At 43.3% G+C, this 19,941-nt stretch overlaps 1 protein-coding gene across 1 annotated transcript in view; it reads right to left on the bottom strand.

Moving 5' to 3' along the window:
- EFCAB6 (EF-hand calcium binding domain 6) overlaps positions 1–19,941 on the bottom strand; it is a 295,381-nt gene that overhangs the window by 60,610 nt on the left and 214,830 nt on the right. The window contains exons 22-23 of the mRNA XM_030815402.1: positions 11,133–11,327; positions 1,267–1,422 (exon numbers count right to left, since the gene is read on the bottom strand). Coding sequence (XP_030671262.1) covers positions 1,267–1,422; positions 11,133–11,327 — 351 coding nt within the window. The remainder of the gene's footprint in view (positions 1–1,266; positions 1,423–11,132; positions 11,328–19,941) is intronic.

Raw genomic sequence — 19,941 nt, 5'->3', positions numbered from 1 at the left:
GCATGTGGCATGTGGAGGTTAAGTTTTCGTGTGTTTCCATGAGGTAATGCAGGCTGAGGGGTGTGAGATGGTTGGTGGCATGCGATGGGTGAAAAGAGTTAAACCCACATTTTCTTGGTAGTAAGTCAATAGAAACTGCCTAAAAGTGAAAAATCAAGAAGTAGCAATAGATGCCTGTCACTTAGAAGTAGGGACATCAGCTGGGCGCGGTGGCTCATGCCTGTAATCCCAGTACTTTGGGAGGCTGAGGTGGGCAGATCACAAGGTCAGGAGATTGAGACCATCCTGGCTAACACGGTTAAACCTCATCTCTACTAAAAATACAAAAAAATTAGCCGGGCGTGGGGGCGGGCACCTGTAGTCCCAGCTACTTGGGAGACTGAGGCAGGAGAATGGCATGAACCCGGGAGGCAGAGCTTGCAGTGAGCCAAGATCACACCACTGCCTCCAGCCTGGGCAACAGAGGGAGACTCTATCTCAAAAAAAAAAAAAAAGAAAGAAAAAGGAAGAAGAAGAAGAAGAGGTACATTCACTATCAAAAAACATCAGTCAACAGGGTTGGAAGTTGTTGACTTTGGGTAGGGAAATAAGGGCTGCAGCAGGGCAAAAGGACTGCTGGTTTTAGTAACCAGCCTCGTAGAACTATGTGATTCCTGCCAAAGTGCTGGAATAACTTGGATAAAATAAAAATTAATGTTGGCTGGGCACAGTGGCTCACGCCTATAATCCCAGCACTTTGGGAGGCTGAGGTGGGCGGATCACCTGAGGTCAGGAGTTTGAGACCAGCCTGGCCAACATGGTGAAACCCCGTCTCTACTAAAAATACAAAAATTGGCCGGGCGTGGTGGTGCACAACTGCAATCCCAGCTACTTGGGAGCCTGAGGCAGGAGAATCACTTGAACCCAGGAGGCAGAGGTTGCAGTGAGCTGAGATTGTACCACTGCACTCCAGCCTGGGTGACAGAGTGAGACTCCATCTCAAAAAAACAAAACAAACAAGCAAACCAAAAAAATCCCACTAATGTTAAGAAATGGTGGCACTGCTGCTAAGACACATCAGGAAAAGTTATGCATTTGTCAGGGGGCTTTCTTTTATTGCTTTGGGTGGACTCAAACCCATTCTAATGTAACCCAGCCAACAGGAAGACATAGAGGATATTTTCATCTCAGAAGGCTGTTTGGGTGGACATACAGAAGAAACAAAGGCAATTCTCCAGTATGTTTTTCAGGGCCATGGGAAACATATTTAACTTAGTCCAAAAAGACCTGTTTAGCAGATGGGTCAGCTCCCCCTCTGTAAGAGAACAGCCACATTCTTCCAGCACTTTCTGCATCTTGCATATGGATATGTAGTTGGTTTTGGATTTATCAATTTTGGTGAATGCTTTGCTGATATCTTGATGGCGGTCCATAAACTTATCCCTGAAAGAGAGTACATTGCAGATATGCCCTAAAATCAGGAAAACAACTAACTCCTTTAAAGCAAACATTTCATGATTATTCTAATGCAATGAGCCGATGGCTCATCTAAGGACTAATTTTGAAGATGTTTTACAGCCTCAGTGTAACACTGACATTAAAAGATATCCTGGAAATATTATAAGTCTGTATCATTATCATTTTGTTATTACCATCATTAGCAAAATTACAACATTAGAGAACTTACAACTTTGTCTTTGTACTAGAATTGGTACTTTAAAAACGGAACCAAGAATTGAAAAAGCTAGTGATTTTACATATAGACATGTGAAATACACTCATTCTCAATAAACACTAGTTGAGCACCTATGACGTGCCAGATGCTCCTGTAGGTGTTGGGACATGTCTAGTGAATCAAAGAGGCATCCCTAGAAGGATTTCCATTCCAGTAGTGGGGAGACAGACAACAAACAGAAGATAGAGGTACAGCACGGTGGGACAGTAGGTTTGCATGCCAAAAAAAAAAAAAAAAAAAGACAGTGGGTTTACAGGCACTTTGGCTGTAGGCTCTTCTTCTTGAGCAAAGACGGATGCAAAAGAGTCAGCCGGGGACTGGAGAACAGCCAGTGCCAAGGCCCTAAGGAGGAGAAGGGCAGCAAGCCAAGAGTGTGGAGAGGGACGGAGCCTTGTCGGTGATGGGGCAAGGGAGTGCCAGAGACCCTGTTTTGTTTTGTTTTGTTTTTAACCAGGCATGTTTATTGTTAAGAAACAGCCATCACGTAGTGTGCATCAGTGGACAAATCAAGGGCCATGAAGTGCCAAAGACCCCCTGGGATTTATTTTTTTTTAACCAGGGTTTTTATTGTTAAGAAATAGCCACTGACTGGGTGGGGTGGCTCACGCCTGTAATTCCAACACTTTGGGAGGCTGCGGTGGGTGGATCACGAGGTCAGGAGTTCGAGACCAGCCTGGCCAACATGGTGAAACCCCGTCTCTCCTAAAAAACACAAAAATTAGCCGGGTGTGGTGGTGGGTACCTGTAATCCCAGCTACTTGAGAGGCTGAGGCAGGAGAATCGCTTCAACTCGGGAGACAGAGGTTGCAATGAGTGGAGATTGTGCCACTGTACTCCAGCCTGGGCAACAGAGCAAGACTCTGTCTTAAAAAAAAAAAAAGAAAAAAGAAAAAAGAAACAGCCACCACGTGGTGTGAATCAATGGAAAAATCAAGGGCCATGCTGCCATCTCAAGTACACACTCACATGTGACCTCTCAGCCCTGCCAGGCGGTGTCATCAGCCCTACTTTCTAGAACAGGAACAGGACAGCACGCAAGCCCAGGGCGGAATCAGGACAAGACTGGGCTTTTCACTCACAGCGAGGGAGACAGAGACAGCATCTTTCTGTCGCTCCCAGCTTCAGGGATGATTTTCTTGCAGGATGTGTGACCTCAAGTCTCTGTGATTCAGAGACACTGAATTTTCAGTCTGGGAAATTTTCTCTCGTAACTTGAAAAAAATTATGGTTAAGGAACTCAAAAAGTGCAGAAATCTTTACGAAGAAACAATCTTGCGCTTGATCTATGGTGGACTGGCTGTAAATTCAGTAATTTCAACTCACCCAGGTCGCTGAAAATGTCTTCCTTACAAACTGAGTAACATGCCTGTGTGATGGGCTCACACTTGATCTTGGCTTTGGGGTTACTCCTCAGGGGAAAGAATGTGTTAAAGTATAATAAAATAAAATAAAATAAAATTCCAGAAACAAAATCTTTGGTGGTAATTGTCTACCACCTGAGGTATGTATTTGTGGGAGAGGATGCCTAGAAAAAATAATCCATAGGAACAGAAACGTCAGGACTCTGGGAGAGGCGAGATTCAGTGGGAATAATCAGGGTAGTGAAGGAGAGCGGTATTTACTTTGAAGCCACCAAGGTGATCAGCTCCCTTGTCTTGCTGGCCTCCAGTTTGGAATTGGCTCCCATGACATGTTGAGTACTTAATACAAATGAGGTGCAGGAACCTCTCTATGCGTGTATACCAACAGCAGCATTTTGGATTCCCCTACAGGTGTACATTGAATTCAGTCCCATGTTGCAGAATGATTACTCGTCATCACAACTATTGTATTCCACTTAATCCTTCAAAATGAAAGCAAATGAAGGTAGAAAAAAAATCCAAACATTTTTTTGAGATACATATTTTTAGAAAATTGAAGCATTCAGCATTTCTTGGACTGGTTTCTAGGCAGTAATTATTTCCCTTGCACAGTAAATATGTGCACAGAGTAAATGAGGGTTTAGAGCACAGATCACAGCACAGTGCCAAACAGAAACAGTGTCAGCCGACACTCAGTGACAAAGCTGCACTGGCTCTGTGTCCAGTTCCTGGTCTGGGCAACACGACAGAGGCCAGAAGGGGGCACTGTTATGGCCAATGGATGGCCACAGAGCCCCTCACATACATGGCCTCCCCACTCTGGTGCTGCAGAAAAACTGCATACCTCTCAATTTGCGTTTTCGAATGAGCCCGTGTTATGTGGCTCATTTACTGTTGCTATTCTGATTCTGAATCTTCAACTCAGACTTAAGCAAAAAGAGCAAGGCATGGAAAATAAATGCAAAAAGAAAAAAAGAGTTTTCTTAATCTTTAAAATGTATTTAGGGCACTCCAAACAAAATGAATTCCCCTAGATTTAAGAGGCAAATACAAAATTGTGGTCACTTTAATGGAACATGACTCAAATCTGTCAGTCTGATTAGAGTGTCAGTATAGATGAGGAGGTAAAAAAACATCCTGGAAACATTGAATCTTCATTGGAAAGACCCACTGACAGCAAAATTTAAAAACAGGCCATCCTGAAGGACAAGGTTATTTGGAAATTTTTACAAGCCGATATTTTTGAGGAAACAGAAATTGGTCATCCATTTGTCTTCTTTACTAAGAGAGCATGGCTGTGGCAAGGGGGAGTGGGTGAGAGTGAATTAGTTAACTGAGCTCAATGATCTGAAATGCATTGTCTGGCAGCTCGCAGTTCTTGTAGCTGCACACCCATGCTCCATGTGGAACAGAGGCACAGGCAGAGAAAGAGTGTACTGGGAGTGCCCAGGATGCACGGTTTCTCTCCTAGAGCCTCATTACTCACAAGTGGCAGGAAAGACGAAAAGAGAAGACACGAGCGGGTAATGATGCCAACCCTGTCTAGTAAAGATAAATTCCACTTTTTCATTAGCTTTATGGCATATTTGATTTATACCAATCGTGCACATATTTTACTTCGAATTTCACAAACTCAATTCTCTGCTTTCAGGCTTCATAACCCAGTAACTTAGACATAATTCAGGGGTGTGTTTGAACTGCTCTTCTCTTAAACCCCGTTTAGCTATTACATTTCATCCCTGTGTCCTTGGCATTCTCAGTTCCTTTGGAAATTCACTCATTCATTCAGGTGCTATAGGAGGTGGTGGGACAGAGAGTGAATCTTGCCTTTTGAAATGACAGACAGGAGACAGACTCACAAACAGGTAAGAGCAAGATGCAGCTAAGCCAGAGCTATAGAGCAGCAGGTAGGAGCCACACGTATAGGGAGTGTGGATGGGAGACCAAGGATTTAGATCATGCCAAGAAAATCTGTCTCATTGCTGTAGTCACATTATATGCAGCCCAATTTTTTTCTCTGTTATAAATGTTAAAAATATGACATGAGTGGCCGGGCGCAGTGCCTCACGCCTGTAATCCCAGCACTTTGGGAGGCTGAGGTGGGCGGATTACCTGAGGTCAGGAGTTTGAGATCAGCCTGACCAAAATGGAGAAACCCCGTCTCTGCTAAAAATACAAAATTAGCCAGGTGTGGTGGCACATGCCTGTAATCCCAGCTACTCAGGAGGCTGAGGCAGGAGAATTGCTTGAACCTGGGAGGCAGAGGTTGCAGAGAGCTGAGATTGCACCATTGCACTCCAGCCTGGGCAACAAGAGCGAAACTCTGTCTCAAAAAAAAAAAAAAAAAGAAAGACATGAGTAACTAGTTTTAAAATTTGAAAGTAGACAGAGTTGCTGGATGGATTAAAAAACAAGACCCAACTATATGCTGCCTATAAGAAACTCACTTCACCTATAAAGACACACATAGACTGAAAGTAAAGAAATCGATAAAGGTATTCAATGCAAATGGAAACCAAGGAAGAGCAGGAGTAGCTATGCTTATATAAAATAAAATAGACTTTAAGTCAAAAACTAAAAAGACCTGAAGGTCATTATTAATACAAAAAATCAACTCAGCAACAGGATATAACAATAGTAAATATATGTTCACCTAACACCAGAGCACCCAAATATGTAAAGCAAATGTTAATATATCTAAAAGGAGAGCTAGACTGCAGTACAATAATAGTAGCAGACAACACTCCACTTTCAGCAATGGGCAGATCATCCAGACAGGAAATCAACAAAGAAACATCAAGTTAAACTATGGTCTAGGTCTAATGGACCTAACAGACACTTGCAGGACCTGTCATCCAACTGCTGCAGAATGCAGATTCTTTTCATCAGCACATGGATCATTCTCCAGGATACATCATATGTGGCCACAAAACATGTCTCAGACAATTTGAAAAAGTCAACATCATATCAAGTATCTTTTCTAAAATGGAATAAAACTAGAAATCAATAAAAAGAGGAACTTTGGAAACTGTACAAATATGTAGAAATTAAACAACATGCTCCTGAATGACCAATGGTCAATGAAGAAATTAAGAAGAAGATTAAAAATTTATTGAAGCAAATCAAAATGGAAATACAACATACCAAAAATCTATGGGATACAGCAAAAGCAGTGCTAAGAGGGACATGTATAGCAATAAACGCCTACATTAAAAAAAAAATGACTTTGCATAAACAATCTATCAATGCACCTCAAGAAACTAGAATAGCAAGAAAAATCCAAACCTAAATTAGTAGAAAGGAAGAAATAAAATCAGAGCATAAATAAATAAAATTGAGACTAAAACAATACAAAAGATCAACAAAATTAAAAGTTGGTTTTTGAAAAGATAAACAAAATTGACAAACTTTTAGCTAGACTATGAAAAAAAGAAAGCCCAAATGAATTAAATCAGAGATAAAAAAGGAAGTATTACAACTTTAGAGATGACAGAAATAGAACGTATCATTAGAGACTGCTATGAAAAACTATATGCTGACAAATGGGAAAACCTAGAAGTGGGTAAATTCCTACCAAGATTGAACCATGAAAAAGTAGAAAATCTGAACAGACCAACAATGAGTAACAACATCAACGCAGTAATAAAAAGTTTCCTATCAAAGAAAAGCCTAGGACCTGATGGCTTCACTGCTAAAATCTACCAAACATTTAGAGAAGAACTAATACCAACTCTACCCAAACTTTTTCAAAAGAATTGAAGAGTAGGGAATACTTGCAAACTCATTCTATAAGGCCAGTAATATCCTGATACCCAAACCAGACAAGAACACTACCAAAAAGAAAACTACAGGCCAAAATTCCTGGTGAACATACATGTAGAAATCCTCAACAAAATACTAGCAAACCAAATTCAACAACACATTAAAAGGACCATTCACCATGATCAAGTGGAATTCATCCCAGGGACACAAGGATGGTTCAACATATACAAATTAATAAATGTGATACATCACATCAACAGAATGAAGGACAAAATTACATGATAATTTCAACAGATGCTGAAAAAGCATTTTATAAAATTCAACATCCTTTCTTGATAAAAACTCTCCTCACAATGAATATAGAAGCAAAATACCTCAACACAATATAGGCCATATATGACAAACCCATAGCTAATATGATACTAACCAGGGAAAAGTTGAAAGTCTTTACACTAAGATCTGGAATAAGACAGGATGCCCACTTTTACCACTTCTATTCAACATAGTACTGGAAGTCCTAACCTGAGCAATTAAGCAAGAGGAAGAAATAAAGCACATCCAAATTGGAAAGGAAGAAGTCAAATGAGCCATGTTTGCAGATGACATGATCTTATATTTTAAAAAAACCTAAAGACTCCACCAAAAAATTCCTAGCACTGATCAACAAATTCAGTAAAGTTTCAGGATACAAAATCAATACATAAAAATCAGTAGTATTTCTATATGTTAACAGTGATCAATCCAAAAAAGAAATAAATAAAGCAATCTCATTTACAACATCTACAAAAGAATATAAAATACCTAAAAATCGGCTGAACCAAATAAATGAAAGAGCTATACAAAGAAGACTATGAAACGCTGATGAAAGAAATTGAAGAGGACACAAACAAAAATGAAATGATATCCCTTGCTCATGGATTGAAAGAATCAATGTTGTTAAAATGTTTATACTATCCAAAGTGATCTACTAATTCAAGCAATCCCTACCAAAATACCAAATGACATTCTTCACAGAAATAGAAAAAACAATCCTAAAATTCATATGGAACCACAAAAGACCCCAAATAGCTAAAGCAATCCTAAGCAAAAAGCTAGAGGCATCACGCTACCTGATTTCAAATTATACTACAAAGTTATATTTACTAAAATAGCATTGTAATGGCATAAAAGCAGACACAAAGACCAATGGAACAGAGTAGAGAACCCAGAAGTAAATCCATGCACTTACAGCAAATTCATTTTTGTCAAAGGCACTGAGAACACACACTGGGGAAAGAAAAGTCTCTTTAATAAATGGTGCTGGGAAAAATGAATATCCACATGCAGAGGAACTAAACTAGATCCCCATCTTTCAATACAGACAGAAATCAACTCAAAACAGATTAAAAACTTAAATGTAAGACCATAAACTATGAAACTACTAGAATAAAACATTGGGGAAATGCTACAGGACATTGGTCATGGCAAATATTTTTTGGATAAGACCTCAAAAGCACAGGCAACAAAAGGAAAAACAAACAAATGGGATTACATCAAGCTGAAAAGCTACTGCACCATGAAGGGAACAAAGCGAAGAGACAGCCTACTGAGTGGGAGAAGATGTTTACAAACTCCCCATCTGACAAGGGATTAATAACCAGAATATATAAGGAACTCTAACAACCCAACAGCATGAAAAGAAATAACCTGATTCGAAAATGGCCAAAAGACCTGAATAGACATTTCTCAAAAGAGGACATATAAAGTGGCCAAGAGGTATGTGAAAAATGCTCAAGGTCACTGATCATCAGGGAAACGCAAGTTAAAACCACAATGAGATATCATCTCATCCCAGTTAGAATAGCCATCATCAAAAAGACAAAATATAAATGCTGGTGAAGATGCAGAGAAAGTGGAACACTCATCCACTGTTGGTGGTAATGTACAGTACTGTGAAACACAGTATGGAGATTTCCCAGAAAACTAAACACACAACTACTACATGATCCAGAAATTCTATAATACTGCTGGGTATATATTCAAAAGAAAGGAAATCAGTATATCTGCACTTCCATGTTTATTGAAGCACTGCTCACAATAGCCAAGATATGAAATCAACCCAAGTTTCCATCAACAGATTAATAAAGAAAATATGGCACACATACACAATGGAACATTATTCAGCCATAAAAAAGAAGAAAATCTTCATTCACAGCAACATGGACAGAACTAGACATCATTATATGAAGTGAAATAAGCCAGGCACAGAAAGACAACTATCACACGTTCTCATTCATATGTGGGAGTTTAAAAAGTTGATCTTAGCCGGGCGCGGTGGCTCACACCTGTAATACCAGCCCTTTGAGAGGCTGAGGCAGGTGAGTGAGCTCAGGAGTTTGAGACTAGCCTGGGCAACATGGTGAAGTCCCATCTCTAATAAAAATACAAAAATTAGCTAGGTGTGGTGGTGTATACCGGTAGTCCCAGCTACTCAGGAGGCTGAGGTGGGAGGATCACCTGAGCCTAGAAAGTTGAGACTGCAGTGAGCCATGATGGAGCCACTGCACTACAGCCTGGGTGATGAAAGTGAGACACTGTCTCAAAAAAAAAAAAAAAAAAAAGGTTGATCTCAGACAGATAAAGAGTAAATTACGAGAGGCTAATTTACCAGAGGTTATCAGAGGTTGGGAAGGGAAGGGTCAGGAGGGGGAAGATAAGAGAAGTTGGATAAGGGGTACAAAAATACAATTTAATAGAAGGAATAAACACTAGTATTTAATAGTACAGTAGGGAAATTATACTTAACAATTTTATTGTTACATACAATTTTATAACAATAAAATGTTATATTGAAATACACAATAATTTTATTGTATATTTCAAAGTAGCTAGATTTAATTGTATATTTAAAAATATCTAAGAGTATAATTGGATTGTTTGTAGCACAAAGGATAAATGCTTGAGGTGATGGATTTCTCATTTACCCTGAAGTGATTATTATACATTGCATGCCTGTATCAAACTATCTCATGTAACCATAAATATATGCTCCTACTATGTACCCACAAATTAAAAAAAAAATATAGCTAGAAGAGAAGATTTGTAGAATTTGTAGAAAGATAAACGTTTGAGATGATGGATATCCCGATTACCCTGATCATTACACATTGTATACAAGTATCAAAATATCACACATACCCTCCAAATATGCACAACTATTAAATATCAGTTTTAAAAATGGAAAGGAATCATGTACGCTCCCACCATCCAAATCCAGTGGGGTACCTTCTGCAGAGCATCTTCTGGTCCCATGCACCTGCTCCTACATTTGATATTGTTCCACTCATGGTACACATACTGCCCAAAACGTAACTGCCTGTTAGCCCTTTACACAAACATTTCCGTGTTCTTCCACAGTGGCCGCAGCAGGCATGGGCAATTTCATGCTCTTTCAGGCTACTCTTTGCTAAGCCAGTGCACTAATTTGGGACTGGAAGGTATTCCCTTTGTTGTTGTTTTGCTGTTATAGACACACTGCACTTTGGGAGGCTGAGGCAGGTGGATCACTTGAGGTCAGGAGTTCGAGACCAGCCTGGCCAACATGGTGAAGCCTCACCTCTACTAAAAATACAAAAATTAGCTGGTCGTGGTGGCGTGTGCCTGTAATCCCAGCTACTCAGGAGCCTGAGTCAGGAGAATCACTTGAACCCGGGAGGTGGAGTTTGCAGTGAGCTGAGACAGTGCCATTGCACTCCAGCCTGGGAGACAGAGTGAGATTCCATCTCAAAAAAAAAAAAAAAAAAAAAGACACACTGCAGGTCACACCTTCCCATTGCTAAGCTGTTGGCTTATTCTGAATTATTTCTTGGGGATCAAGTCCTGAAAGTAGAAGTGTGAGTTAAAGGATATGTCTGGTTCTTTCCTTTATTCATTCAACAGATATTACTGGGTGTCTGTTCAGTGCTAGACAACAGGTAAAGTGACAGACATCCCTATGGAGCCTGCATTCTAGTTGGGCCAAGGGAGTGGCCAGGCAGTATGCCATCCACAACTAAAAAGGATCATTGTCAAGGGTGACCCATAAAATAAGATGAATGATAGAAGATTGTGACTGGGTAAGATGGAATGGGCTATAGCTTTTCAACTACTCTTTGACTTTGCACCAATTTCTAGAATCGACAGCAGTGAACAAGCATGATCATTTCCTTGTAACTTGTGCCAGCATGGGAAGGTACCATTTTAAAATAACTTGTGCTGTGAGGCCAGGTGTAAAAGGGGACTTCTAGATGATGGCCCCGTGACCCTTCCTCACTCACCTGGCTGCCACGGCCTTCTCTGTGCTCTGCTGCAACTCTTTCATCTCTTCCTGTAGCTGCTGTGGCTTTGTAAAATGACCCATGAAGTTGAAATAATCCTCTGCACAGGGCCGATGGACAGCAGGTGAATAGTTAATACCCAATTTCTGTAAAAATTCCTGGTAAGTAATATGTCCTTTTCCCTCGGTGTCGTATCTTAAAAAAAAACAAAAACAAAAACAGAAAGCATTTCTCAGTAGCCAGTAAGGTGTGCTGGTGCTCAGGGTTTGGAAAATGCCTGCACCATCCATGAGGATTTCGTCTTCCATCCCTCACCAATCGGAGCACGCCCTGTGGACCAGCGGCATCAGCCCCACCTGGCGGAGCTGGAAATGCGCGAGTTCAGGCCTCACTCCTGATCTGATCTGCATCCGCATGTTAACAATGGCCCCAGGTGACTTACAGGCACATCAGCATTCAGGATGGTCACGCCACACATGGCCTGCCAGGAGAGAGAGCAACCGAAGCCACTCACCTGTCATTCTATTAGAAACACAGTTGTGACTACAGAAAATTGAAGTCAACCCCTCCATATGCTTAGCAGGTTTTTTTTGTTGTTTTTTGTTTTGTTTTGTTTTTGAGGCAGAGTCTCACTCTGTGGCCCAGGCTGGAGCACAGTGGTGCAAGCTGGGCTCACTACAACCTCTGTCTCCGAGGCTCCAGTGATTCTCCTGCCTCAGCTTCCCGAGTAGCTGGGATTACAGCGCCGGCCACCATGCCCGGCTAATTTTTCTATTTTTAGTAGAGACGGGGTTTCAACATGTTGGCCAAGCTGGTCTCAAACTCCTGACCTCAGGTGATCCGCCTGCTTCGGCCTCCCAAAGTACTGGGATTACAGGCATGAGCTGCCGCACCTCGCCCATTCAGCAGTTTTTTTAAATTGAATACTTACCTGTGAAAGGAATTATGCTAAGGTTTAGAAGAAAATTCTTCAAAAAGCATATTCAATCTTAAAACTCAAATGAGTGAATGTCACTTGATTCAAAGATGGTAAAATTCCCCATTTTCTCTTTGAAGAGATGCTAATTACATACAGCCAATGAGAGAGGCCAGTGAGGAAAACAAGATAAGAATTATGCTATGTACCTTTTATGTCATTTTCTATTATTGAGATTTTTCTGAATTAGAACTCATTAAAAAAGGCATAATGGAGGGTTTTTATCTCCCAATGTTATTCAAATAGAATAGAATTACTTCAATAAAAATTTTAAGGCAAATTGCCAATTTTCTTTAAAGAAAGAAAGCATTTATTTTTACAGAAAGATCTTGGTCCTCATCTAATCGATAAAAATGGCATTCGCAGATGTGATTTTCCCCAGATGAACTCAGAGTTACAAGGAATGAGACTATATTTAAACAATGTTGCCAGCATAATTCTCCCATCAGGATGTTGCTTGGGCATTTGTCTGACGGAGTAGAAGTACAATCAGTTTTCCTCTGAGAGGTAGGGCTCCCTTTTGCTCTGCTCATTAACTGATGAGATCCTGGAGGATCTACAGAACCCACAGTTGCCTGTGACACACTAAGCCCTGTGCGACTGTTTGAGCTGGGTGAACAATAAAGAAAATGTTCTTACTGACCACGTTCCTGTCCTCAAGGGGAAGGGGTGGCAGGCAGGAGACAAAGCAGATAGACGTTTGGGTAAATGTTGCTTCATGCACTTGTGCTAAAACTTGCAGATGCTCTCAGGAGTTGGAAGACCACCACCCTTCCCAAAGGCCATGTGGGCCTGTCCCCGCAGGTGCCCATGAGGGCTCTCTCCATGCTCCCTTGCCTTCTGTGCCCTGCAGATCCCTGCTCCTCTGCCATATGTCTGCCATCCACCTGCTGCCTCAACACAGCATTCGCCCCATTCTCCACACGCACTCCACCTGACAAGGTAAGAAAAGCCCCCTTGGACGACTTCCTCTGCGACTTTGCAGGCAGGTGCAGATAGAGGGCTCTAGGTAAACACCAGCTCACCGGCTCTTCACCTGGCAAGGCCCTTTCCTGCTCCAGGGATCAGTTCCTCAGCTGGGAGCCGTCATGGGCGGTCCTAGACATTGGTCTAGGGACAGTGGTCTCAGGACAGTGCCCCACCCAGCTCCTGCTGGGACCATCAGTTCCTTATCCCCTGCAGACCTTTTCAGGTGTCTATTACGAGGATGACCTTAATTTTGCGACCCAGAAAAGTACACTTCCACCTTTATTCAGTGAATTTTGTTTTTAAAACCCCACAAGACAACACACCCTCAGAAAGAAGCCTGTGGACTCTGCAGTTCCCGAGGCTTCTCCTTTGGCTGTGGAAGAGCTGTGGTCTCAGCAGCACCATCAGGGGCAAGCGCCTCCAGCAAGGGCTTCCCTGTTGCTGGCGATGCTGAGATGGCTGCAGGGAGGAAGTTGAATTTCACATGGACATACCTAGGAGGCAGAAGGGCTGCCATTTCTTGAGCTTCTAGGGTGATCCCAGGGCCATGCCTCTCTCCTTGAACTACATCAGGACTCTAACTAGCCTTGTGGCACCAAGGCAATGTAATAATGCAACTCTGGTCAAGACGCCCTCTGAATAAAGCTCCCAGGGGTTCCTCATTCTGACAGGAGGGTTCCTAACAGAACGGTCCACAGCCCACTCACCTGACAAGCAGCCCCCAGGGAGCAGTGCACTTCTTTTGGAAACCTCTCTCTCCTCCTAAGTCAAAAGAACCACAACTCTGCCTTCCTCTGAGCTCCTCAAGGCGTGGTGAGGACCGGACAGGTTAGTGCACGTGCGAATACATGGGGAGTGCATGTTGGCACTTGCTACTGCTCTATGCCACCCAAAGTTTCTCCCACATCCTGCCTCCATCCAGTTCCTAGGTCCATGTCTTATCTGCCTACTAGATGGTAGTTTCTTGAGGAGAAACTATGGTTTAATCATTTTTACAAATTCACAGCATCCAGCAACACACTTTGCATGAGCTACGTTATGCATTCACGGCTGTTGGGCTAAGAAAAGTGAAGGCAGTGCATGTCTGAGGAAGGACTGCCCTCCTGGTGTGCTATGCTCAAGGGCTTACCGACAACAAACTTTCCATCATGACACTTGAACTGAATGAAAAGGCATTCTTAATTGCTTCATTAATAAATATCATAAACATTCTATTCTCATCCAAAGGAACAGAAGACTAGATTGCACAACTGCAACTAAAATTTTGTTGTGAATGTGATTAATAAGCGAGCTAATTCAGCTTACATAACCTCACCCTTCATTGTATAACCCTTTGTGTAACATTTTAAAACACCAACTTGCCTATAAAGGTTGAATTTTCAAATGGTTCAGCAATAGGCGTGCCAGGAAAAAATGTGCACATAAACAGAGGACCCATAAAAACTCACATTTGTGGACAGTGATGGCCACTAATTTATGATACAATAAGATTACTCTGCCCATTTATTGTGCACACAGCAATTCAGTTGTACACATAATTTGAGTATGTTCACATCGATTGGTTTGCTTTGCTGAGAATGTCTTAGTCCTTTATGCTCAGTTTAGGCACTTAATTCTCACATACATTTCAGAAGTATCTTCAAATGCCACTGTCCCTAGAGTTACAGGGCAGAATGAGGAGGTGTGGTATAAGCCCTGCCGATGGCCTAGGCCAGGCAGCAGAGGCAGACACAGCACCTCATGCACCTGGGGACATAAGGAATTCTCTCAGGTACCATCTTGGAGGGAGGTCTGATGACTCAAACAGCTGCTCTTTAGAAATGAAAGTGTCTGATATGGTTTGGATTTGTGTCCCCACCCAAATCTCATGTCAAATTGTAATCCCCAGTAGGTTGAGTGAATCTCAACCTAGGTTGGAGATGGGGCCTAGTGGGAGGTGAGTGGATCCTTCATGAGTGGCTTAGCACGATCCTCATTGTGCTATTCTTGTGATAGTGAGTTCTCATGAGATCTGAATGTTTGAAAGTGTGTGGCAGCCCCCACCACCTTCATCCTGCTCTGGCCACATGAAGCACTGGCTCCCTTTTTTTTCCTTCCACCATGATTTTAAGTTTCCTGAGGCCTTCCCAGAAGCTGAGCAGATGCCAGCATCATGCTTCCTGTACAGCCTGTGGAACTGTGAGCCAATTTAACCTCTTTTCTTTATACGTTACCCAGTCTCAGGTATTTCTTTATAGCAGCGTGAGAATAGACTCATATAGTGTCCAATTGCTGGAGCTGAACATGCTTAAAGGGCATATTCAGTATGTTCTGATGAAATCACAGAAGATCAGACACCATCTGCTCCAGTACCCATCAAGAGCCAAAATCCACCCATTACACTCCCCAGTAAGAAGGGGGCTAGCCTTAGACAAAGCCATGCCAGACATGAGAACCACACTTCCTTCAAGGACTGCCTGCCGGGGTCCCAGATGGCTTTAATCACTGAGAGGGTCTTCATGTTGAGCTTAGAGTCTACCTGGCTAGCACATCTCCAAGTCGAACTTCTTTGTATTCAGTGTTTCTAAAAGTCACCCTCTGACATCACATCCCACTAAATCTTCCCATTTCTGAGCTAATGATCTTGTTCACTCAACCTTTTAAAACCCTTTCCCATCTTGAGGCTCCCTGTCCAGAGGTTCCACCAGCCAGGCACCGAGTAGGTTCTCTCTGGGCACTGCTTTCGTTGAGCTAATAGAAATGGCCTCGCTTTTTGTGAACTGAAAACCATGGGGGTTTTTTTTGTTTTGTTTTGTTTTGTTTTTTTGTCCACACGAGTTGCTGTACATGGCACAGCTGCTTTTTCATAGTCTCTTCTGTTTATATTTGAATACCGATATATAACTCACCTGCCATATCAAGAAATGTGAATAAATTGGGCATTAATTATCTCGCAAACTTTCTGGCAGGTCTGCTTGGCTGGCTAGTTTCAAACAAGCAACAATCTCCATGGATATTTCCGAGCCTGCTTCTTTTCCTACTCAGGTCTTCCCTTTGGTGCGTTTTTAGAGCACACACTCTCCCTCTTCAGAGTTTTCTAGCAAAGTTTGTTTTAGATTCAAAGAGTTGAATTCTACCTGGTTAAAGGAGGCTACAGCAGGTGCTCGGAATGCCAAGCCCTCCCCAAGGAGGTGCCTCCCATGCCCAGGGTCAACACTGAGCGACACCCTGGGCCTGGCCTTCCAACTGAAACCACCTTTGCAAAAAGTATGACACTGAGAGAAATCTGATGTCGCTGACTCTATCCTGCTTCTAACCACACAAACTGTCCTTGCTCATTCCTGGGCATAGGCCAAGCTAACTACGGGAAGAATTTAATCCATAATTTAACTTTAAAGCAAAGATGATAATGGTCCTATTGCAAAACTGACCCCTTCCTTGCTCAGGGACTGAAACCACCTTTGTAAAACTCCACAAGGGTCCAGGCGTGGTGGCTCACGCCTGTAATCCCAGCACTTTGGGAGGCCAAGGCAGGCAGATCATGAGGTCAAGAGATCAAGACCATCCTGGCCAACATGGTGAAACCCTGTCTCTACTAAAAATACAAAAATTAGCTGGGCATGGTGGTGCGTGCCTGTAATCCCAGCTACTTGGGAGGCTGAGGCAGGAGAATCACTTGAACCCAGGAGGCAGTGGTTGCAGTGAGCCGAGATTGTGCCATTGTACTCCATCCTGGGCGACAGAGTGAGACTCCATCTCAACAACAACAACAACAACAACAATAAACTCCACAAGGTTAGAATTATGGCTCAGGAGTCATGTGGCTGGAGGTCACAAGACTTGTACCTCCCCAATTGTTCCTATAGATAACATCATTATTGTGAAACCTAAGACTGCTGTTTGAAGCACCATCAGACCTGCTTTTTGATGGGCTAGTTGACGCCACCTGGACTGGTAGCTCATACCAAGAAACCGACTCATCCAGACTTGTGACCCCCACCCGGGAACTGAGTCAGTGAAAAAGACAAGCTTTGACTCCCTGTGATTTCACCCCCGGCCCAACAAATCAGTACTCCCCACTCCTTAGCCCCTTGCCCATCAAAATAGCCTGGAAAAACCCTAGCCTCTGAATTCTCGGGGAGGTGGATTTGAGAAATACCTCCTATCCTTCCACTTGGCTGGCCCTGTAGTTTATTAAACTCTTTCTTTTCTGCAGCGCTTCTGTCTCAGGGAATTGGCTTTATCTATGCAGCATGCTAGAAGAACCCGCTGGACGGTTACACCCTGACCAGGACAGGCCATCAGACTCCAGTTCTTCTAACATAAGCAGTATCCTGTCCTCTGCACAGCTCTTTCCTCTCTGTCCCAGGACTTCCCACCCTCCTCAGGCTCTGGGCCTCTGCTCATGGATGCCTGTCCCCCACCTCTGGCTGCCTCTCTCAGCTAATGACTGTTTATTAAGACTCAACTCAGGTGTTGTGTTTGGGAGTTCCTCCTTGAGCTCCTGTGGTGGCTGCCTCCACTGCTCCCTCCTGGCTCGTGGCTGTTGTCCCTGAGCAACCTGCGGGCGGGGGCTGCCTTGCATCTCTGGAACCTTTGAATCTAGCACAAGGCCTGGCACAAAGAAAGGTCCAAAAAAATGACTGCTTAATGGTTGGTCAGGTGAGTGAGTGGCTGAATGCACTTCCCTCTTGTAGCATCCTTAGCAGTCTCTCCAAAGTCAAACCAAAATTATTGCTCCTGAAATCTCGTGCGTAGAGCTCCTAACCTAGCTTCAGTGAGCAGGGTTCCTTTCACAATGGCCTCCTCCAGGCTTGCAATGCTTTATCCCTTTAACCTTCCCCAGGCCAGCCTGGGACATCAGCATCCCCCTTGGCATCCTTGTGCCTCCCCGGCCTCTATGCAGTTTGCTGGGGCCCTTGGGGGGTGGGCTCTGAGCAGAAGTGTGGCACTCACCCTTGAAAGCCCACGTGTTATCCTGCAGCTCTGCAGTCCCACCTGGGTGGGTGGAGTCCCCCGCTAAGAGGATGACACCACAAGCTGAAAGCCAGCCAGGTCCCCGAGTCACTGCTTGGAAGCAGGAGCCACTAGACACACAGCAGGCTTTGGGTGAATGAAAATAAAACACAGACATGCTAAGCCACAGAGATTTGGGGGTCAACTGATTAATTTACTTCAGTAGCATAAACCAGGCCCTCTGGACTGATCTGAAATTCTAAACTAGTGCACTTCATAGGTGCTTGAATAAATGTTGACTGAATAATGGACGTTGAACATTTTTTTCCTTGTCTATAATCTGTCATGTTTTCTACTTTTGTGTTTTCAGAAAAGCGTGATGTTATTTTCCTATTTGCTTCGTCTGCCCAGTTTCTGGGGGCTGTCCTCTCCTGACAGTCAACTTGGACCTGCCCAGACTGCCAGAGCTGATGGGATGTGTCCTGCAGGCCCCCGCTGCTCCCCGACTTTGCCGTAGCCCCTGGTCACCAGGAACATCGGGGTGCGGTTGCTTCACTCACACCGTGAGACAGCCCCATGGGGAACAGGCCCGTTTCTGCTGCTGTTTCGGGGCCCAGGCTCCTTCCTGTTCTTACGGCAACTGAAGGAGGCTCCTTGGTGTCTGGACAACCCATGGCGGCCATTGAGCCCCGTCCTGGCTCGTGGTGCCTCCTGCTGCTGCAGTGGAGAGGCGAATCGTCACTATCAGCAAACACTGGGTGAGGAAGAGAACACGCCAGGAGGGTGGGGAGCGGAGGACAATGAACTGATGTCACATCAACAAGTAGAAAAAGCAAAAAGAAAACCACAATATCAAGTTGCCACGGATCATCGCCTCTGCTGAGTGCATCAGGGCTCATCTGTGGTTGTTTTATGGATTTTCTGAGTCTTCTAAAATGCGTGTGCATTAATATGATGACTAGAAGATCTTTTCAAACCTATATTGTCATTCTGCCACTAACATTCATGCTCACATATATGCGGTGCTCTGCACATACTAGGCTGTTTAGTTGCGTGACCATCCCATTCATCCCTGGGCCCTTTTGGAGGGTGAGAAGAAGGAGAGGGTCAGGAAAATAACTATTGGGTATTAGGCTTAATACCTGGGTGATGAAATAATCTGTACAACAAACCCCCATGACATGGGCTTACCAATATAACAAACCTGCACATATACCCTCAACTTAAAAGTTAAAATAATAATAATAATCTCAGGCCTGGTGCCATGGCTCACGCCTGTAATCCCAGCACTTTGGGAGGCTGAGGCAGGCGGATTGCTTGAGGTCAGGAGTTTGAGACCAGCCTGGCCAACATAGTGAAACCCCATCTCTACTAAAAATACAAAAAATTAGCCAGGTGTGGTAGTGTGGGCCTGTAATCCCAGCTACCAGGGAGGCTGAGGCAGGAGAATCGCTTGAACCTGGGAGGCGGAGGTTGCAGTGAGCTGAGATTGCGCCACTGCACTCCAGCCCAGTGACAGAGTGAGACTCTGTCAAAAAAAAAAAAAAAATCTCAGTTTCACAGGACGAAAAGAGTTCTGGAGCTGGACGGTGGTGACAGCTGCATAACATGATGAACGTATTGAATACCACTGAGCTGTGTGCTTAAAATTGGTGAAGATGGTAAACTGTGTTATGTGTATTTTGACAGAGTAAAAAAAGTGGAGAACAAAAACAATAGCAGTGAAGAAAATCTTGAATCAACAAAAACTTGATTTGATTTTGAAAATGTAGATATTGCATGCAATACTTTCCAGGAAGTAGTTCATCTAATGAAGTGAAATAAAAATGATAGGTGCTATAATTTACAAAGTGTCCTAGGAACTGCATGATTGACCTAAGGGAGAATGAAAAACACAGACACAGGAGGGGTCACCAGGTGAATGTGTGT

Source organism: Nomascus leucogenys, chromosome 7b, assembly GCF_006542625.1.
Source record: "Nomascus leucogenys isolate Asia chromosome 7b, Asia_NLE_v1, whole genome shotgun sequence".
NCBI lineage: Eukaryota > Metazoa > Chordata > Mammalia > Primates > Hylobatidae > Nomascus > Nomascus leucogenys.
The sequence above is the reverse complement of the archived record's forward strand: the minus strand, read 5'-3'. Positions and strand labels throughout refer to the sequence as shown.